Here is an 18,702-nt window from a genome sequence, read left to right on the forward strand (position 1 = left end):
TGTGATACCATATAATAGTTCAGCATATATTGATAAAATAATGAAAGTGACTCAAATGGTAAAATTTCATAATTTAAATTGTGCCTAGTAATTTTTCCAAACATTTGTCATATTTATTCTTCTGTTGTAATAAATCCAATAAATATCATTTTAACTACAAGTGATATACAGAAAATATTTAAATAAAAACTAAACAACTAAACTCTTTTGTATATATTAAAACAATTGTTATTAACAAATTAAGTAAAATTTATTGTGGAGTATCAATTTCAACTCACTTGGGGAAACGAAGTTCTGTATAAGGTTGTGAGTAGCGTCGCTTATCCAGCCATTGACTGTTTGAGCTGCAGCATCGGGATACTTAAAATCAACTGAATTAATCTCCGAATGATAATTACTCCTTAAAATTTGTTGGAAATGTTGCCTCGGTGTATACTTGTTGTTAAGGAATATCCGGTTAGCACTTTCCAATACTACTCCATTTGAATTAGACTGAAATAAACATTTAAAAACATTAAAATTAGCAAGATATCATTGTTATACACTATACTATTGAAGGAAAAGGAGATGAATAAAACAGCAGAGGCTTATAACTTATAAGATATTCTTTTATGCCGCTGTAATGATGGTTCTGAGTTCTGAGTATCTTTACGCCTTGAGCACACCCGAAAAAAATACCGATAGCGAAATGGAAGCACACTGGAACGAACTAATAGTGAATAGCGAAACTCTCTCTGCCACATAAAAGTGAACTGGAATCACTCTGCCGAACTGCCGACTCAAGTTCATATGTGTCGACAGATTTCTGTTGGTTCGCTCGTGTTTTTAAAATAGACAGTTTCACTGAAAAATTTGTGTAAACTCTAAAGGAACATTAATTTATTGAAGATGACAAGTAACCAGTGAATGTCTCATGATTTATTCTTCCAATTGTATATTTTCTATAAATACATCAGTACAAAATTTATCTATAAAATTTGTCATCATAGAACATCAGTTCTGCAGATAAATTCGCGTATTCTCCATGATTTTTCCTTATTTTATTAATATCATGGACCTAAGTGCTACATTTTCATTGAAGTATCTTCTTCATTTTCAGAAATATTGTCATTGTTGAATACCAATGTTATTCGATATCAGCACCATTCTCACTATACATGCCGTGATATTTTATCTTATAACTCACAATATAGTTTGTAAACTAAATGGTTGTTCATGACAGTACAGTGTATTGTCCAACATCAAAATTATTTGGATTTGGTCCTCTACCGTTCACATAGGCGTTACAAAATTGAACCGTAAGGTACAGTCTGTTTTTAATTCACTTCCGCATCTCTGTGTGCTAATAGCATTATTAATGAAGTAGCAAATGTTTGAGCATTAATTTGATACCAAAAAAGCTGTCTTGTATAGATGAGCATAATAACATATCAACTTTTGAAATCCAAGATGACAAAAAATGAGTCTCTATTCAGGAATAAAGTGTTTGTTAAATAAACATCTAAACTATCAATTCAACCTTGAAAAAGGAAGTAATTTGTGTTTATTAAATGATTCTAAAAAAAGTTAAATAAAACATATAAATATCTTCCTAAACATCAATTTTACTAACATCTCATTTTTAAATGAGTATTTTGATTTAATACTTTGCATACAACCAGTGCCGGATTTAACGGAATCTAGCGCCTCGCCACAAACTAAAAAGGGACGAGAATATACAAGTTTGTAAATTAATACAAGCATATTATTCTCCCATCTCTTGTAAACAAGTGTCTGGTGCTTCGTGCCAACTGAACCTAAATTAGGTCCGACTCTCCATACAACACTTTTCAGATTCATAGATTTTCCTTTCTTTGTGGGTTAATAATACCTCAAAAAATTAGACATTTTAAAAATGACTAGCTCTACGTCACTATCTAAATATTTGAATTTTTCCTTTCTCCTCATTCTTCCTTTCCCTCTTTTACCACCACATCCCTTCATAGTATACTATGGATTTTTACTCATATCAATAAAATTAAAATTAAAGGATTCTAATATACCTACAATGCGTTCATTAAATCTAACTGTTTGGGAAGGTAGGAAGATATCGGCTCAAGGCAGTATGCCCGCCCTTTTATCTACATATCATATGTATCAAGTGTTTCTATTGTATTTCAATAGAGACATGTTTGGCAATTTTACATACAGTATCTGATAGCTTCTTAAATAATTATCAAGCTTTGTTTTTGCGCTCCTGTAAACCTCGCAAAATACAAATTCGATAGTATACGTAGGGACCGTCGATATATTCTCTGGGAAGAAAATTCTGACAGATAGACATGATCGTCGTCACCATACCCCCCATTTGTATCTAATGATGCATAAAACATTACATCGGTAACCAAAGACAGCATATCTCGATCACCCATTACATGAAGACATTGCAGGGATGCTGAATTTTTGCAGTTTAAAACCACTCTTTGATTTTTCCTTTCGGGGTTTTTATCTAACAGTAGTCACCGAGTCAAAAACACCCTTCTAGGATTCTGATTCTATTTCACACACATAGCTGTATTATCAAAAGTAGAGGTAATAATAATACAATAATCAATTACCTTTAAAGAACTCAAATATTTTGTGAATAAATCGCGAGCTGCATGGTGATCCAGTGGGAGTCTTAAAATCTTTTGTAACTCCACCGCACAGGGGCCATCGGCCCCCTCGTAAAGCATTGCGAGAGTGGCCTTTATACTCGCTGGAGAGATCATAAAGTTTCCTTTGATCTCCTGAGTTGCGACTTCCATCAGCTCCTGGTCGAAGTAGTGGAAACGTGTGTTGGTTGGTTCCTTACGCTGATTCCAACTTGGGTTGAGGGAGTGCAGAGGTCGCTGGGGCAGTGCGTGTACTGGGAATAGTTCATTTATAGTGGCAGCAACTAGAAATAAACAAAAAAGAAATACATATTATATTATTAAGATATTTTTTGTTTATGATCTTTTTAACCACATGTGTATAGTAAACAGACACTTTTTTTTGCTGGTGAGTCATCTAAACTGCCTTACTAGGGATAGTTTCCTCGTTCTAAGGCAGTAAATTATGTATTTTGAACATTTATTTTGGTCATAAATATCGTTTACTTAAATCATTTTTTTTAATCCATTTTGGTAGTTTTACAAACTTATAGTTAAGACGTTACTCCCAAACTAACTACATCGAAGATAGATCAAAATTTTTTTAATCAAAAAGAGGAAACCACGATACTCATGCAATCGTTACCGACAGTAGCTGGCAGTGTTATTATTTATGTACCTACCTTTTCTAAAATTTAAGAGAGCAAGACTGATCACCTTACCTTCATTTAACAGATAATCGATCTACGATGCATTTGGTTTACCAATGCAGTGCCCTATACACCACTGGGCGCAGAAAGGGGTATGATGATGATGACTTTAAAATTGGAAAAAGTGTACGTAAAATGGAATACTACTTGTCCTTTTTTAAAAACTTTTTTATGAACGTTTTTTATTATCTGTAAGCATCGACATATTAAAACACATCGACGCGCCCTATAGAGTAAAATACTGAAAAAACTAGTGACACGAAAACGTACTCATAGTTACCGAGTTCGTTTATTTACACTAGGGCTGCTATTCTGAATGCTCTCGGGGCCATAGAGAACGCTTTTACTTAAGCGTATTTTGTACGTAAATACGTGCTATAAAAGTGTTATTTACGGCCGTGAGAGCGTTTAGCATAACACCTCAGGGCTGCATTCGACGAGAATGTATATTGCGTAAACTTGTATATTATTATATACTATAAAAAATGGGTATCCTTCCTTTTTTGGTACATATAAAAAAGTTTGTATTTTAATATTTACAAACAACATTCGTTTTTATGGATCCCAATCAGATTCATTCACATAATGTCTTACAATTTTATCAATTTATTTATTTTGGGGATCGTTTATTATATTTTGAAACATAAACCAGTACACCCGTGTTAGATATAAAAAGGTTCGCTATTATGACGCTAGGCGTAGTTTCACATTTACAAGAAAGAATACTTATATTTAAATACTATTACTGTATTATGATTTGTTATTCACTCATAACAAATATTTACTGACAAAAAGTTACACCATCGTTTTTACAATGTTTATCCGAACGGTTTTTACACGCTTTCACGACACAAGCAGGCATTCTGGTTTCGATCCTTAACATTAAGCTCACGTCGCGGTTGAAAAACGACAAAATACGCGTTCAGCACGACTGAGCATTTCTACACGAGTTAAGTGTCATCGCTTTTGAAGACTCGGGGCGCATTTATGTATATTAATAGGTCAATATCTGTAAGCATGTTTTCTGTACGAAACTGATGAGTTATGATAATATATAATTCATGTGTGTACTATTTATTTTTTCTTTTAATTTAAGTATATTTTATTTCGTTCCGTATATATTAAGATTGGTCGCAGGATTCAAATGGCCAAAGAAGCCATGAACCATTCGGAGAAGATTTGGAGAGATCGAGGTATATCAATGGTTTCTCATTTAATAAGATATATACAAGAATCAAAATGGTACCTGTGTCGATATTCGCTAATAAGCGGAATGGGGAATGTTGTAAAACGTAAAGTGGCCACTCAACCCAGCCAATGACAGGTCATAAGCCCTGTAAACGCTCGAATATCGATAATCCTGAATTTGAAAAAATTCTACCTCATCTCTGTAGGAATATTGATAAAAAAATATATCAATAAACACAAAAAAGCGGATGATGGAAGCCCTGGCATTCTCCGTTTTCCTATATGGGGCTGAAACGTGGACAATGCGTGCCTACGAAAGGAAGAAGGTCGATGCATTCGAGATGTGGTGTTGGAGAAGGCTGCTGTGTGTGCCTTGGACAGCCAGAAGGACGAATGCATTTATACTGAAAGAGCTCCATATTACAACTCGCCCGTCAGTGGTGTGTTGAGGAGGACTCTGTCTTTCTGTAGACATATTGCTAGACGTGAACCGAAATCTAGAAAAAGCAATAATGTCTGGCCGAGTTGAAGGTAGGAAAAGCCGGGGTAAAATCCCATATAGATAGACTGACCAAATAAAGGAGGCCACGGGACTAAAATTTGATGTGTCGGTTCGTTGGGCTGAGGACAGACTGGAGTGGAACAGACTAATCAGAAGTGTTCATGGTGATCACGATCCTCAGCATTGAGGGACCGATTTGGAAGAAGAAGAAGAAAAATATTAATTAAAATATTCATTTAGGCCTAGAGTAGTTTTTCGCGAGTTTTGACATTTAAACTCAATTTTTCTTTTTTTAATTTGATACCTGCCTAATGATTTTGATGGAAAAAGTTGTTATTATTTTGTGTTAATAATAGTAATTGTTCTTCGCGCGGTTCAGGAAGCCATTAATGTTGATTGCTTTATCAATTCGGGTTTTCACAAGAATAATGAATGCCCAAGGCCGATGGACAAAAGGCAACAGACCATCAAGTGGTCTGCCAAATATAGAAACAATAAATTGTACGAAAACAATACAATCGTTATTTTACCATTCAACATTCGCAAAATTTATATTGTTTGAATACCAAAACTGATTAGATATTGCATCGTATAGGTGTACACACCTTGCTACAAGAATGCAATTTTAAATACACTTTATTCATTTATTTCACTCGGATTGTGCACGCACACACAAATCAAATATTAATCTGTAAAAATTTCAAAAAAGGCTGGACGACGGAATTTAAAGCGCTGTGAGTTCGTAAAATGGGGCTTTATGCAGTTTATTTCCTTAACCATGAAATAAATCGCAACTGTAAACACAACCAGGAAGTTTAGTGCTACGGGAAATTGGTCATAAAAATGTTTTGTTAGACGCGGTAAAAATTAGAGCATTAAATTGTACAGCGAAGTTTCTCGAAAATGTATGAAAAAAAAAAAAAATGAGCTACGCCGCAAGTTCTTCCGAATCAACCAATGATAGAATGTTGAGATAGATTTCCGGTGCACGGGAAGCCATTTCGCCTATAGAACTCACAGAAGAGAATTACGATTTTTGAAAGTTTTGTAATTTTGAATCCTCCGATGCGTTGTCCTGATATTTAAAATGAGAACCCGTACGTATGAAAACTCGCTAAACATAACTTCCCGGAAACCGGAAATACATCAAAACACACAATTGAGTGGCGGCTATTCTGAACAGCTGTGGCCTTATTCAGTGACTTATTCGTTTCGTAAATTCGTTTGTATCGTATGAGAGGGAACGAGAGCGAAATACGATTTTGATTGCGTTAGAGTGAGATAGATAAATGACGCGCGAACGAACTTACGAAACGAAATAGAGACAGAATAAGCCTGCTGTGCATTAGAACTTGAAGTAAGTAAAAGTTTTAAAGTACATACATTTTCGCGAATCTTCGCCGTTGCTCTAATTTTTACCGCGTTTAAGAAAAAAAATTATATCCAATTTCCGATAACCTGAACAACCTCATTGTTGAAATAAACAAAAAAAGGATACAAAATGCCAAACACTGTCTAAGTGGAACGAAATGTTGGTTTTCTGTCATCGTCCGGCTTTTCCTGAATGAGTTTTCTGTGGTTTTCTCTTTTTAATTACTTTAAATTAAGTAAATGCGTAGAAATTCCTTGACATGGCCACAGCCGACTATCCCGCCAGATCCTCATACTACAGTCAGAGTAATAAGAAGGAACATACCTTATGCTGTTAATACAACCCTTGTACATAATAAGAAAGGCAAAAAATAAGCCGAAGACGAAACTTCAGATGTTCACTATTTATTTCAGTGTTATTTTTTAAAACGTATTTTTTATTCATTGGATATCGACAGTAATACAGGTTAAAAAAATATAAAAAGCAAAATGCACAAAGAACAAAACCAATGACAGATATCCACAGAAATACATTAAATAAACGTAAATCTGTTTTTTTTTTATTATTTAAAAAAAATAAAAATATTTGCGTTCTTATGATTTACCCAAATATTTCATTTTGTGGGCCATTTTCAACGAGTTGTAAATAACTCACTATTAGAAAATGGAATCAAGTAGGGGTAGAGTGGGATTCGAACCACGGACCTTTGGTCCGTGAGTCCGAGACACTAGCCACGGGACTACAACCCGATTTTGTGTGTGTAAATATGTTATTGTGTACTGTATTACAAAACCTCTTGTATTAATATGTTCTGTCCCGAAAGGAGGTTTATATAACTCCTGGAGGTATGATTATTAAATAAAATAAGATACTAAAACAACATAACGTTAGATTTTTTTTAAATCACTTTTGTGTGCGTTAAAATACTTTATTTTTTTGTAACTAATCAATAGAATGACGACGGACTTCAAAAATATTAATACCATCACAGCTCTTTACTTCTCAGTAATTTGACCATATCTAGAATATGCTTCTCCAATTTGGTCCCTATTCTATAGGACTCATATTGACCATTTTGAGTCTGTCCAATGGCCAGAACACCCGAGTTGAGGGGTGAAAAGGCCATTAAAAAACGAAGAAGAAGAAAAGTCTGTCCAACACAGTTTTCTAAGAAAAGTGGCATGGTTACTCGGATTGCAAAGGTGTAATTATTCCTATTTTTAAATAAAGCCATCTCTGAATCTGTCTTCATTGGAGAAACGTAGAATGGTGATGAACTGTATGCATATTTAAAATACTTAATGCTATAAGTGATGTCCCATCTCTCTTGTCATCAATTTATTTTCATGTTCCCAACCGCGTTACCAGAAGTCAAAATCTGCTATTTAAATCTTCTAAGATCCGCTTTTGTTTTTATGTCCCAAAGTCCAGAATGTTTAGATTGGTCAATTCGTCAGACAACTTGGAATTCTTTGGGATAGATCTTCCGGCTTTTGATTTTGAGTGGAATGAATACGGATTGGCATGGGTTAACTCGAAGTTTTATTGTATGTTCATCGTGTTTTTGAATATATTGTATAACATTATTTTATTACCTTTTTTAAAATATTTTTTTAATTTGGGATTTGCTTATTTTTCGCCTTGCTTATTATGTACAAGGGTTGTATTAACTGCAAAAGGTATGTTTCTTCTAATTACTCTGACTATAGTGTGAGGATCTGATGGAATAATCGTCTGTGGCCTTGTTAAGGAACTTTTCCGCATTGTATTACCCTTGTTTGTCTTTGCTACATAGTTTTATATTATTTTTATTGAGTTTCTTGTACAAATGTTTCTTTACAATATTTGAGTTTGTCCAAATGTTCGTAGACAGAAGACAGTGGAAGAATTGAAGAAATATGGACGTTCAAACATGGGCAAAATGGTGAATGTTGCACAGTGTGTAAAGTGGCCACTTACACCAGCCAATGACAGGTCATAAGCCCTGTTCCCATATTCCCTTATTTAAGGTATTCTCCATCCCTGTTGTAATTTGTTAAATGTTTCTTTATATAATTGTTGTAATTGGCTAAGGTCTTATATTTAATAAATTAAGAAATAAGCAACCAAACGAACTGTATGATCCGTAAACAAATCATTATTTACTTAAGCCATATTTTGAGCACATATTGTCTGTTTTTGTACTTTTGTTTCAAGAACAATATTACAATATGGTTTTAGTTTTAAATGACACCTACATTAATCAATGACTTGAGACCTCGAAGGCCATTTGTTATCATTTTAGCCCGTAGCAAGGTTATCATTTTAAACACGATTAAAATGTGTAAGTTTCTCTTCTTACTAACACATAATAAATATTTCTCATGCTATAAGACGAGTTATTACTTGAAAAATACAGTTCTGTGTATGAAATAAAGCCAGATTTCTGAACGAGTGTTTTCGACTCGAGGGCTGCTCGCAGGTAAAAATACCCTGAATAAGGAAATCGACTGGAGACAAGTTTACCTCGTTGTGTAGACTGTCTATAATTCCTTCAAAATGCAATTACCCGTGTTTTCAACAGACATTACACAACTGTAAAAGACATCGTTGCTTCAGAATATTAGATTTAAATTAACAAAACTATAAAATCTTAATATTCTTAATATTTCATCTATTTTGGACACTTGTGCAATAATATTTACACGCATGTCCACCCTCATCCCATTATAACACCCACTCACCCACCCTCTCACACACTTACACTTTCACTCACACAAACATGTATTGTACGAGTATTTCATGTATTTCTGTGGATATCTGTCATTGGTTTTATTCACTGTATATTTTATTTGTTATATTTTTTTTATATGTATTACTGTTGATATCCCCAATAAATAAAAAAATCTTGTGTTCTTTGTCTGAACAGATTAAGAATACAGCTCTGTGTGTGAAATAGAACCAGAATCTTGAACGAGTGCTTTTGACTCGATAGCTACTCGCAGGTAAAAATCCTGAATATGGAAATCGAATGGAGATAGGTCCGCCTCGTTGTAGAGTGGTTGGCCTTCCGTCTACCATTGTTATGGTCCTGGGTATGATTCCTGGCAGAGTGGGTGTGAAATATATCTAATAATGTTTGTTTAAACTGCAATATTTCATTGCTTCTTGATTGGCACCTGAAGCGAAAGACTGATCATCTTATCTTTAGTAACAAATTATCGAAATACGCTGCATTTGGTTTACCAATGCAGTACCATATGCACTATTGGGTGCGGAAGCGGAATGGCGAATCAGACACCATACGGCAAATAAACTGGGCCTCAAAAAAATAGTCAATTTATGCAGATGGATGACACGTTTTAATTAAGGTCAGTTAATTGTTTACAGTGTCATAACAATGAACAATGAATAAACCTCCTTACTTCGGGAATAACCCGGTAAGCCTTTACTAAACGAGGATTATGGGGTGGATTCCCCAAACGATTTCATGGATTTCACTCAATGTAGTTTTATATAAATATAGTTTCATTTGGAAAAAAAATATTTCATTGCAATACCATTTTTTACTAATTTAATATTGATGTATTTAACCGTTTCCCATATCGTAAAAAATAATCATATCTACCATAATGGAGAGAGACGTCTCACAATAATGTCTCTTCTATTTTCGCTTAGTAAAATTACAAAAATGTTGAAGATTTTCAATGAATGCCATATAAAAAAAAAATTCAATATAATTATTAACTTATTTCTTTCTTCCTTATTCGATCCATCTATTTATATGGACTTATATAAATATTATTGTATTTATTGATATTTGTTGTGTCGTTAAAAATATAATTAATTAGAGTTATTACAGAATAGAACTATCAACATAAAGCGGCTTTGGTAAATTGACTTACCTACAAAATGCAATTTTACAATATGGACCAATTAAAAAAATGGACATACGATATTATGCATCGGAAAAAGTGTTAAACAAAATATCGTGTGAATGACATACTATATTATACTTCATAAAATACCTAGAGCATATAATGTATGAATGACGTACAATATTTTACATCGGGATTATTTGAAAAATATTATTTTATGTGTAACGTCCGCCTTGTGGTGCAGTGGTCAGCGCATTTGCCTACCATGCAAGAGATCTCGGGTTCGATTACCGACATGATCGATATTAAATTTTAGCTTAAAAATGTTTTTTTACACGAGAATATTTCATAGTTTAGTCCTGGGCTGGCATCTAGCGTAACTTGATTTCCATTTTCTAATAGTGAGTTATTTATAAAGTCGTTGAAAATGGCAACAAAAATTAAAATATTAGAGTACATTATAAGAACGCCAATATTTATTTTTTTAAGTATGTCTATTTTATAATGTGTAAAATGATTACTTAACACAGCAAATGATAGATCATAAGCTCTTTAAATGCCTAGAAATGCAATACTACAGATTCATCACTTTTGAAAAAGTACCTAATATTTATGTTATTTACACCAGTTGTTTTAATCAATAATATTTTGAGTTTTAATGTTTTTTTATTTTTCAAGGTTTTCTATCTTCATTTAGAAATATCAATCCAGTGTTTGTCTACAAGCGTTTAGATATACCGTTTATTTTTATTTCTTTTTTAAAATCATACGAATTATAATTGAGACAGATTTAGCCTTATTAAATATTGAACATAATAATGAATCGTAATTGCACATCTCATAAAACCTATCTGTCACAAGATGCTTATTCATTATATCACATATTATCAAAAGGGTAATGTGATCCATTTTACGCTTCAGGTCCCAGTCCAGAAACAGTGTAATATTAAAGTTTGAAAAGACCTTTAAAATAAATATTATGCGTCTACTCTGCCGGAAATCGAACCCAGTACTCAAAAAATAATAGGTGGACGCGTCAACGACTACTCAAAGAAGATTAACTGACTTTTCTCCACTAGAGCAGCCATCGAGTCGAAAACACACATCCAGAGTTCTGAATCAATTTCACTCACATAACTGGACATCCGCCGGACACAAGCAACATATCAGTACAATATAATTATTTAACTATGTAATAAATATTTATATATATTTACCAGCTATGTAATAAATCACCAATTTGGCAGCCATGTTTGAAGAATACATAAAATTTCAACACAGCACTAATGTTATACACACACACACGTCAAATTTGTTTATCAGTCTTCTGTTTACAGGTTTCGTAAATAAAAATAAAGCTAATTTTTCGTAAATGTCGATTCGTAAAGCACTCTAGCACAACCTCTCTCTCCGTCAGTTCGGAGGACATTGAAGCAAAGAGCCTCATTCACGGCCATTAATCATGGCAGCCATTTGCAATTAGAAAAATAGAGAGGGGGAACGGAAAATCCAACGATTTTGTCCTATGCTAACCGATTGACTGGTAATAGAAAAATAATACTCGTTTTTCGTAGGACACTGCGCCGATAAAAATAGTATATTTTTTTCTCATTTATTTCATTTTTAAATATCTTAAATCTAATTATCATTTGAACTACATATTATTTTTGCCTTGTGATATACTGGTAAATTAATTGAGAATACTCGGGGGGGTGTTTAGCAGCTCTATTTAAAAAAAGATTAAATCATTTATTCATTGTCAAATGTCCTCTATTTGTTTAGTATTGCCTGATTTCTATGTACTTTTTAAGGCCTTTTGGTGTAAAAAGTAGTGTTACAGAAATTATAAAATTACCAAGGGACTGAAAAATAAAATTTTCAAAGCTTTATTAGCGATTAACCAAAATATTTTTGTAAAACGTAAAATGTATGAATTTATCATACTTGAAATTTATTTATATCTTTTTAATACTTATGGTAGAAAAGATGTTACCTTTTAAACACTTTTAAAAAAACAGTTACGATTTTAACATCATTTAAAAAAAATAAAAATAATAATAATTTAAGAAACATTGCATTTATTTGACATAGTTCAAATGAAGTAGTCTATATATACTGTCGGCCTTGTAATGTAGTGATCAAAACTTCCATGCAAGAGGTCTCGGATTCAATTCCCGACATGGGTGACATGAAATATTTATTTCGAAATGTGTTTTTATACCAGAATATTTCGTAATCCCTGGACTGGCACCTGAAGCGTAAGACTGATCATCATACCTTCATATACCAAAAATGCTCAAGATATGCTGCGATTGGTGTGCCAATGCAGCGGCCTATGCACCATTAGGTGCGGAAAGGGATTAATGATGATGATGATATCGTGGGTAGACTGGCCAAAAACGTTAACTCGAAAATATGCGGATTTGACTTAATGATGCAGTTTCGTAAAGTTTTTAACGCTCTACAAACTGGCAAAATACACGAAGTCATATTAAATTTCATGTGTCTGTAGTTTAAAAAAAATAAGTTTTGACAGGTGCCGTGGCGCAGTTGGTTAGACGGCTATCTGTAAAATTGGCGTCGCGGGTTTGATTCCCGCCAGTTGCAAGAAAAAAATCAAAGAAATTTTTTTTCTCAATTGGTCTGGGTGTTGTGGTGTATTTTTCATTACCTCCTTCCATATCCCCTCTATCCCACCTGCTGACAAGCCTCAAAATAGAGGGTTAGCGGGTTATTTCTTTAAAAAAAAGTCCTATACCGGGTATTTTATTCATTCTTAAATCTTTAAGTAACTTAATATTTACTCGATATAAAATTATTAAATTAAAAAACATGTTCTTAAATGAGCACTTAACATCGTAGTGTATTGAAATAAGATATAAAAGATTAAAATTGGAACCAAACTTAAATGCTTGATTTATCAAAACAGGGGGTTGAGAGTTAAAGCTTTTTGCCAGTATACCCACGATAAAATTATTATTAATATTAATAAACTATACACTAAAAAGTTATATATATTTGTAATATTTTTTAAATCTTTGTTGTGCGCGGCAATATCTGTTAGAAGGAGACGCAGTCTGACTTTATTCATTCCAACGTAATCCATATTTTCTCCCTGGATCATGGAATTAGATCAGTGATTTTTTTACACATTATAGATATTTATCATTGGCGCGTCATTTCGATTTTTTTTGTTGATAAATAGTCTGCTATGGGAACCTGGATCACCTAAAAGCCAATAAAGCACACAGTTTTATCTGCCGTCTTTGTACGAACGGTATGCAAATTTGATAACTGTTTTGGAAAATCACAAAAAGTAAGAATAAAGAAAATTTAATTATCATGCTTTTAATTTCACAGAAAAAAGAGCTCTAAATGCGTATGAATAGAGGACCAGGGCGTAAATACTCCCACGCATAGTTAATAGACTCCCAGACGAAAAGCAAAAATTTTTTTTTATTCTAAAATTCTAAGTTAAGTGTGTAAAAAAAGTAAGAAAAAAATAAAACCAAACAATTTTAAACAGTGTTCACAAAAGTGTTGTTCGTTTATTTTTTTTATATGTTTCGGTATCAAAAAAGACTGTATTTTACTTATATTTTATTTTTTGACATTATTTTGTTGATTTATTTACGATTTTTTGATGTGAACATTATGTTACTAAAATATTTAAAGAGAGAAATCCCTGCAAATAACTGCGTTTGGCGAGAAATAAATGAATGTTCAAAAAAATGCTTATGTAAAAAAAAAAACAAAATCGGTTCAGTGTTAGGGTGTGAAAAACGGGACTACGAGAAGTCTATTTTGTCTTTGATTATTTTATTAAATCTTCCGTCACAGCTTTTACATTGTTACTTAACAGAGATTCCCAGCGTAACGACGATTTATATATATATATATATATTTCCAGACAATAGACCATAACTGAATATATTATAAAACTTTTGGGTATAATTTTTGTTTTTGAATCTTGGGCAAAAAGTAATTCATGTTTTTTCTTAAATAATGAAACCAAATATGCGTATATAGGTTTTGTAAAAGGCAATTTAGCCGTATACGTTAGTAAAATAAAAATTAAATCTCAAATAAAATTATACCATCAAGATCGTAGAGGAAGGACGCATTTGATTTTCTTCAATTTAAGAGAGTGGTTTATTTTTTTAATGTCACAACTTGAAATGTGCAAAAGTATACCATTTGATACTTTGATAAGCTATTCATATATAAACATATATATATATGTATATTTTCAAGTCTGGAAAAAAAAACTTTACATAACTTTCTTAATATCAAATAAAAACGAAAGTCAATGTTTCATTATTCGCACATCCGTCGTTGTTCTACGATACCAACGATATGGTAAATGCCAACCATACAATGAGTTTTTCTGGGTTATTATCCCGTGCGTCCTTTGAACGCTTTTCTGACGTTTTGCATCACATTACAACGTCCATCATCTGAGTTGATTGAAAACCTGCATGAAGCAATGAATGCGTCATCATAATTTCGCTATCCGCATCCAGTGATGCATATTCGGCAGAATCGAGATCTCGTATTCCCGATTTCCACACCTTAAAATTGAACCGATTTTTTTTTAAGGAAAAGTATTAGACTTAAATTATCTGTGTTTTCTAAATGATTTATCATATTTTTATACTGTACGTTCGAAGACAGTAGAGTTTAAAATGAAAACTCATTGAGAATATTTAAAATGAGTATTTGAATATATGTAAAAAAAGTCAATGTGTTTTCCGTAGATGGATTTATTTCATTCAATCTCATCATGGCTGGTTGTTAAGTTTAAAAAAACTGGTTTAAGGAATATAAATTATTTACTAGATATTAATATAAAATTTCGATACTTTGGAACATATTTGTGTTTGGTAGGTACTTGAATTAATCAATAATTAATATGTCACCATGTATCTCGATATTTCATTAATGTGTGAATGATTTAAGTGCAATGATTTGTCATTATTGACGTTGACTATTTCTCCGATGCATGCGTCATTTGATTATCTAAACAGATTAGGAAAGTATGTTTCTAAATTATTTATAAAAACCATATTGCAAGGCATGTCCAGCAAAGAACCATTATTCCTTGGTGGTAAAAAATAATTTTCATCCATTACCTACTGAATTAAAAATATAAGAGAATAGACCCAAACTATAAAAACGCATTAAACCCACCACATTCTAACTTCCTTACGGTATTCGTGGATACTTATAATAAAATATACTAGCAGATTACATGTTAGGAAATCTTACCCTTCAAGCTCGGTATATTTGAGAAATATTTTTTAATTCGATCTATAATATTATTATTTAGTGGTATCATAAATCATTTTTTTGAAAACGCTGCGTTCAAACGATCAATCTCTTAATTAAAATCGTGTTTTAATTGATTATACAACAAATGTATTTATTTATTTATATGCATTTGTTTACTAATGTTTTTGTGGACTTAACATTAAACATAGTGCATTTAAAAGAAAACATGTTTTTGTTATTACTTAATAGTATTTATGTACATGTCGGCCTCGTGGTGTAATGGTCAGCGCGTTAGCCTACCATGCAAGAGGTCTTAGGTTCGATTCTCAACATGGTAGATATAGAATATTGATTCAAAAGTGTGTTTCTACACTAGAATATTTCATAATGCCTGGACTGGTACCTAAAGCGTAAGGCTGATCATCTTACCTTAATGAAACTAAAATGATCAAGATACCCTGCTATTGGTCTACCAATGCAGTGGCCTATGCACTATTAGGTGCAAAAAAGGAAGGATTATAAGATAGGAAGAAAATATATTTGTTACAACTAACAAATTTTATAAACCGGTCATATTTAATTTGAATATTATTAATATTAATAATTTTTGCTTGTTATTTTCTTTTTTTTTGCACCACAACAGGCAAGGACGCCCAATTACAGTGGTGAATTATAACACAGAACACCCAGGTTTGAAAAAAATCACATTCTTTTTTGTGTTCTCACCGGAAATCGAACCCGGCAATTTTAATGCTTGAGGCAAGCGTCTTGACTACTACACCACGGAGGCCGCGATTTTAAATATCTTTTAAATATTTGTGAATGGGTTATATTATCTGTATACGTAAAAGGGTTGGTTTGGACGATAATAAATAAATATATTGAACATCGTCATTCCGTATCTCCAACTCATTAAATTTTAAAATTAATATGAAAACATATTTATTAAAAAAAAAATTATTATGGTAATTATACTTATTGTACTTCCATAGTTGCTTTTTAAAATAAAATGTTTGTTATTGTCATTATTATTGCGAAATAGGTTTGTTACTTGCCCGCTTGTTAAATCGACTTGATTAGGGAAACTGATACCAGAAACGTGTATATTATTTAGGAGGATATGCGGTTCCAGACAATTTTGATGAATCTCAGGTATCAATTTCCCAAATCAAGTCGACTTAACGAGCGGGCAAGCAACAAACGTGTTTCGCAATAATAATTATGACAAACATTTTATTTCAAGAAGCAACTATAAGAGTACAGTACCTACATACGTTCTCCATATACATTTTTTTTTCAAAATTATTTTTATTATTTATTTTAAAATCGTAATGAGTTGTAGATGTGGTATGACGAAATTTAATGTACGTTGTATAACGAATAGAAACTTTATTTTTGATACGAGGGCCATTGATCGTTTTAACGCAGCGTTCTAAAAAACGGGATGTATAATGCCACACAATAATATTACATCAAATTTAAACATACTTCTAAAATTACCAGGCTCAAAGGTTAGATTAACTGAGGCCCGAAGGGCCGAATTTCTCAAAATGTAATCTGCTAGTATACTTCATAACAATAATTAATGAACACTGTATGGTTTTGTGCATTTCCTTAGTTAAGCTTTATTCCCTTATGTATTTTTTTCACTATGTAATGTATAAAAATATTTACCCTTGAAGGAATAATAGTTTTTTGCTGTATTTCACTATGATTTTTATAAATAACTAGCTGAACTTGGCAATGCTTTGCTATTGCTAGATACTTGATTGGGGAACTCAGAACCAACTAAATTTTAATGTTTCTAAATGTTATGTTTTGTCATATACAAGGACTTTCAAAACTATTTATATGCAGTACTGTATGGGAGTGTATTTACTTAAGCGAACTGCTACTGTCAAAGACCCGAGAGTTATGTTTGATGCTAAGCTGAAATTTCATACTCACATAGGCACTGTCTGTGACAGTGCGCGCAAAATGTTAGGATTTGTTCTCCGAAAGGTGTTCTTAGATACTCGTGTCCTTAGGCTTCTTTATAACTCATTGGTGCAAAGCAGACTTGAGTGTGGATCTCTGATCTGGGCGCCCCACGAATTGAAGTACTCTGTTATGCTGGAGATAGTTCAGAAGAAATTTCTGAGGTATTTTTACTTAAGGGAGTACGAATACTAATGCTTGGCTACAATAGTTTAGAGAAAAGAAAAAATTCATACTTGCTCATATATTTTTTCAGATTAATCAGTGGCTTTACGATCAACATAGGTGTAATGGAGAGTATTTTTTTAATGTTCCTAATGATTATATTAGACATAGGCAGCTTAAGCTTTTTAATCTTCCTGCTTGCAGAACCAACTTGCCGATGGTAATGCCAGTGGAAGAGCAATGTCTTTACTCAACCGCATCTCTTCGGATATTTACATCTTTCAAATTAGTTTAAAAAAAGTTCAGAGAGTATAGCATCCTTTTTCCTTAATTGCTGGGTATTTTTATTTTACCATTTTTGTATATTTAAATTTTAGCATAAAATTTTTCGTGTTATGGGTGCTTTGAAATATTTTTGTAACGTACATAAACGAATATAAAATAAATAAATTGAAATCGAAATTAAGTGTACGTACATTATATAGCTCAAATTAACACAATTGAATGTTTATGTGTTGATTTTCTGAGCAATTTTTTTATTACGAAAAATATTATCTGTGCCAAAATAGTAAAAAATACTTTTCAATGAGTTAAATATTCATTTAATAATTTTCTTCCTCATCGCTGCTCGATTCTACTAAACGCAAAAGTTTTTTTGGTAGAATGATAAAATCATCATCTTTAGTCGATTATTTTTATCATTTGCGCTTTCCGCATTTTTTAAAAATTTGATATTTTGGTTTGCTTGCTGTTACTTAAAATGAGTTTTTGGTACGGAAACAGGTTATTTTATAGCTTCCATTTGAATTCAGCAAATAGTCCTTCACTTTAAAATAAATATTCATATTTTCTCCTTGGCTTTCTTGTAACTTTATTACACAAGTTTATTTCACAATATTCATCTCTGTTCATCCTTGAAATCGATTTGAACGTCTTAACCCATTTCCAGCAAACCTGTTTCGCCAATTTCATCTTCCATCAATAAATCTTGAACGTCCTGAATCATCGTCCTCGTATCGTCTAAACTAATATTGAACATGATAAAACC

The 18,702-nt window shown here is 32.5% G+C and overlaps 1 protein-coding gene across 1 annotated transcript in view; it reads right to left on the reverse strand.

Annotated features, from left to right (window-relative positions):
- Positions 1-231: 231 nt before the first annotated feature.
- Positions 232-18,702, reverse strand: part of LOC148274066 (serine protease inhibitor 27A-like) — a 107,249-nt gene continuing 88,778 nt past the window's right edge. Inside the window, exons 9-10 of the mRNA XM_088237672.1 lie at positions 2,598-2,917; positions 232-492 (exon numbers count right to left, since the gene is read on the reverse strand). Coding sequence (XP_088093798.1) covers positions 232-492; positions 2,598-2,917 — 581 coding nt within the window. The remainder of the gene's footprint in view (positions 493-2,597; positions 2,918-18,702) is intronic.

Source organism: Micrasema longulum, unplaced genomic scaffold (genome assembly GCF_059751315.1).
Source record: "Micrasema longulum isolate JH-2025_06_02 unplaced genomic scaffold, ASM5975131v1 h1tg001764l, whole genome shotgun sequence".
In the NCBI taxonomy this organism is placed as follows: Eukaryota; Metazoa; Arthropoda; class Insecta; order Trichoptera; family Brachycentridae; genus Micrasema; species Micrasema longulum.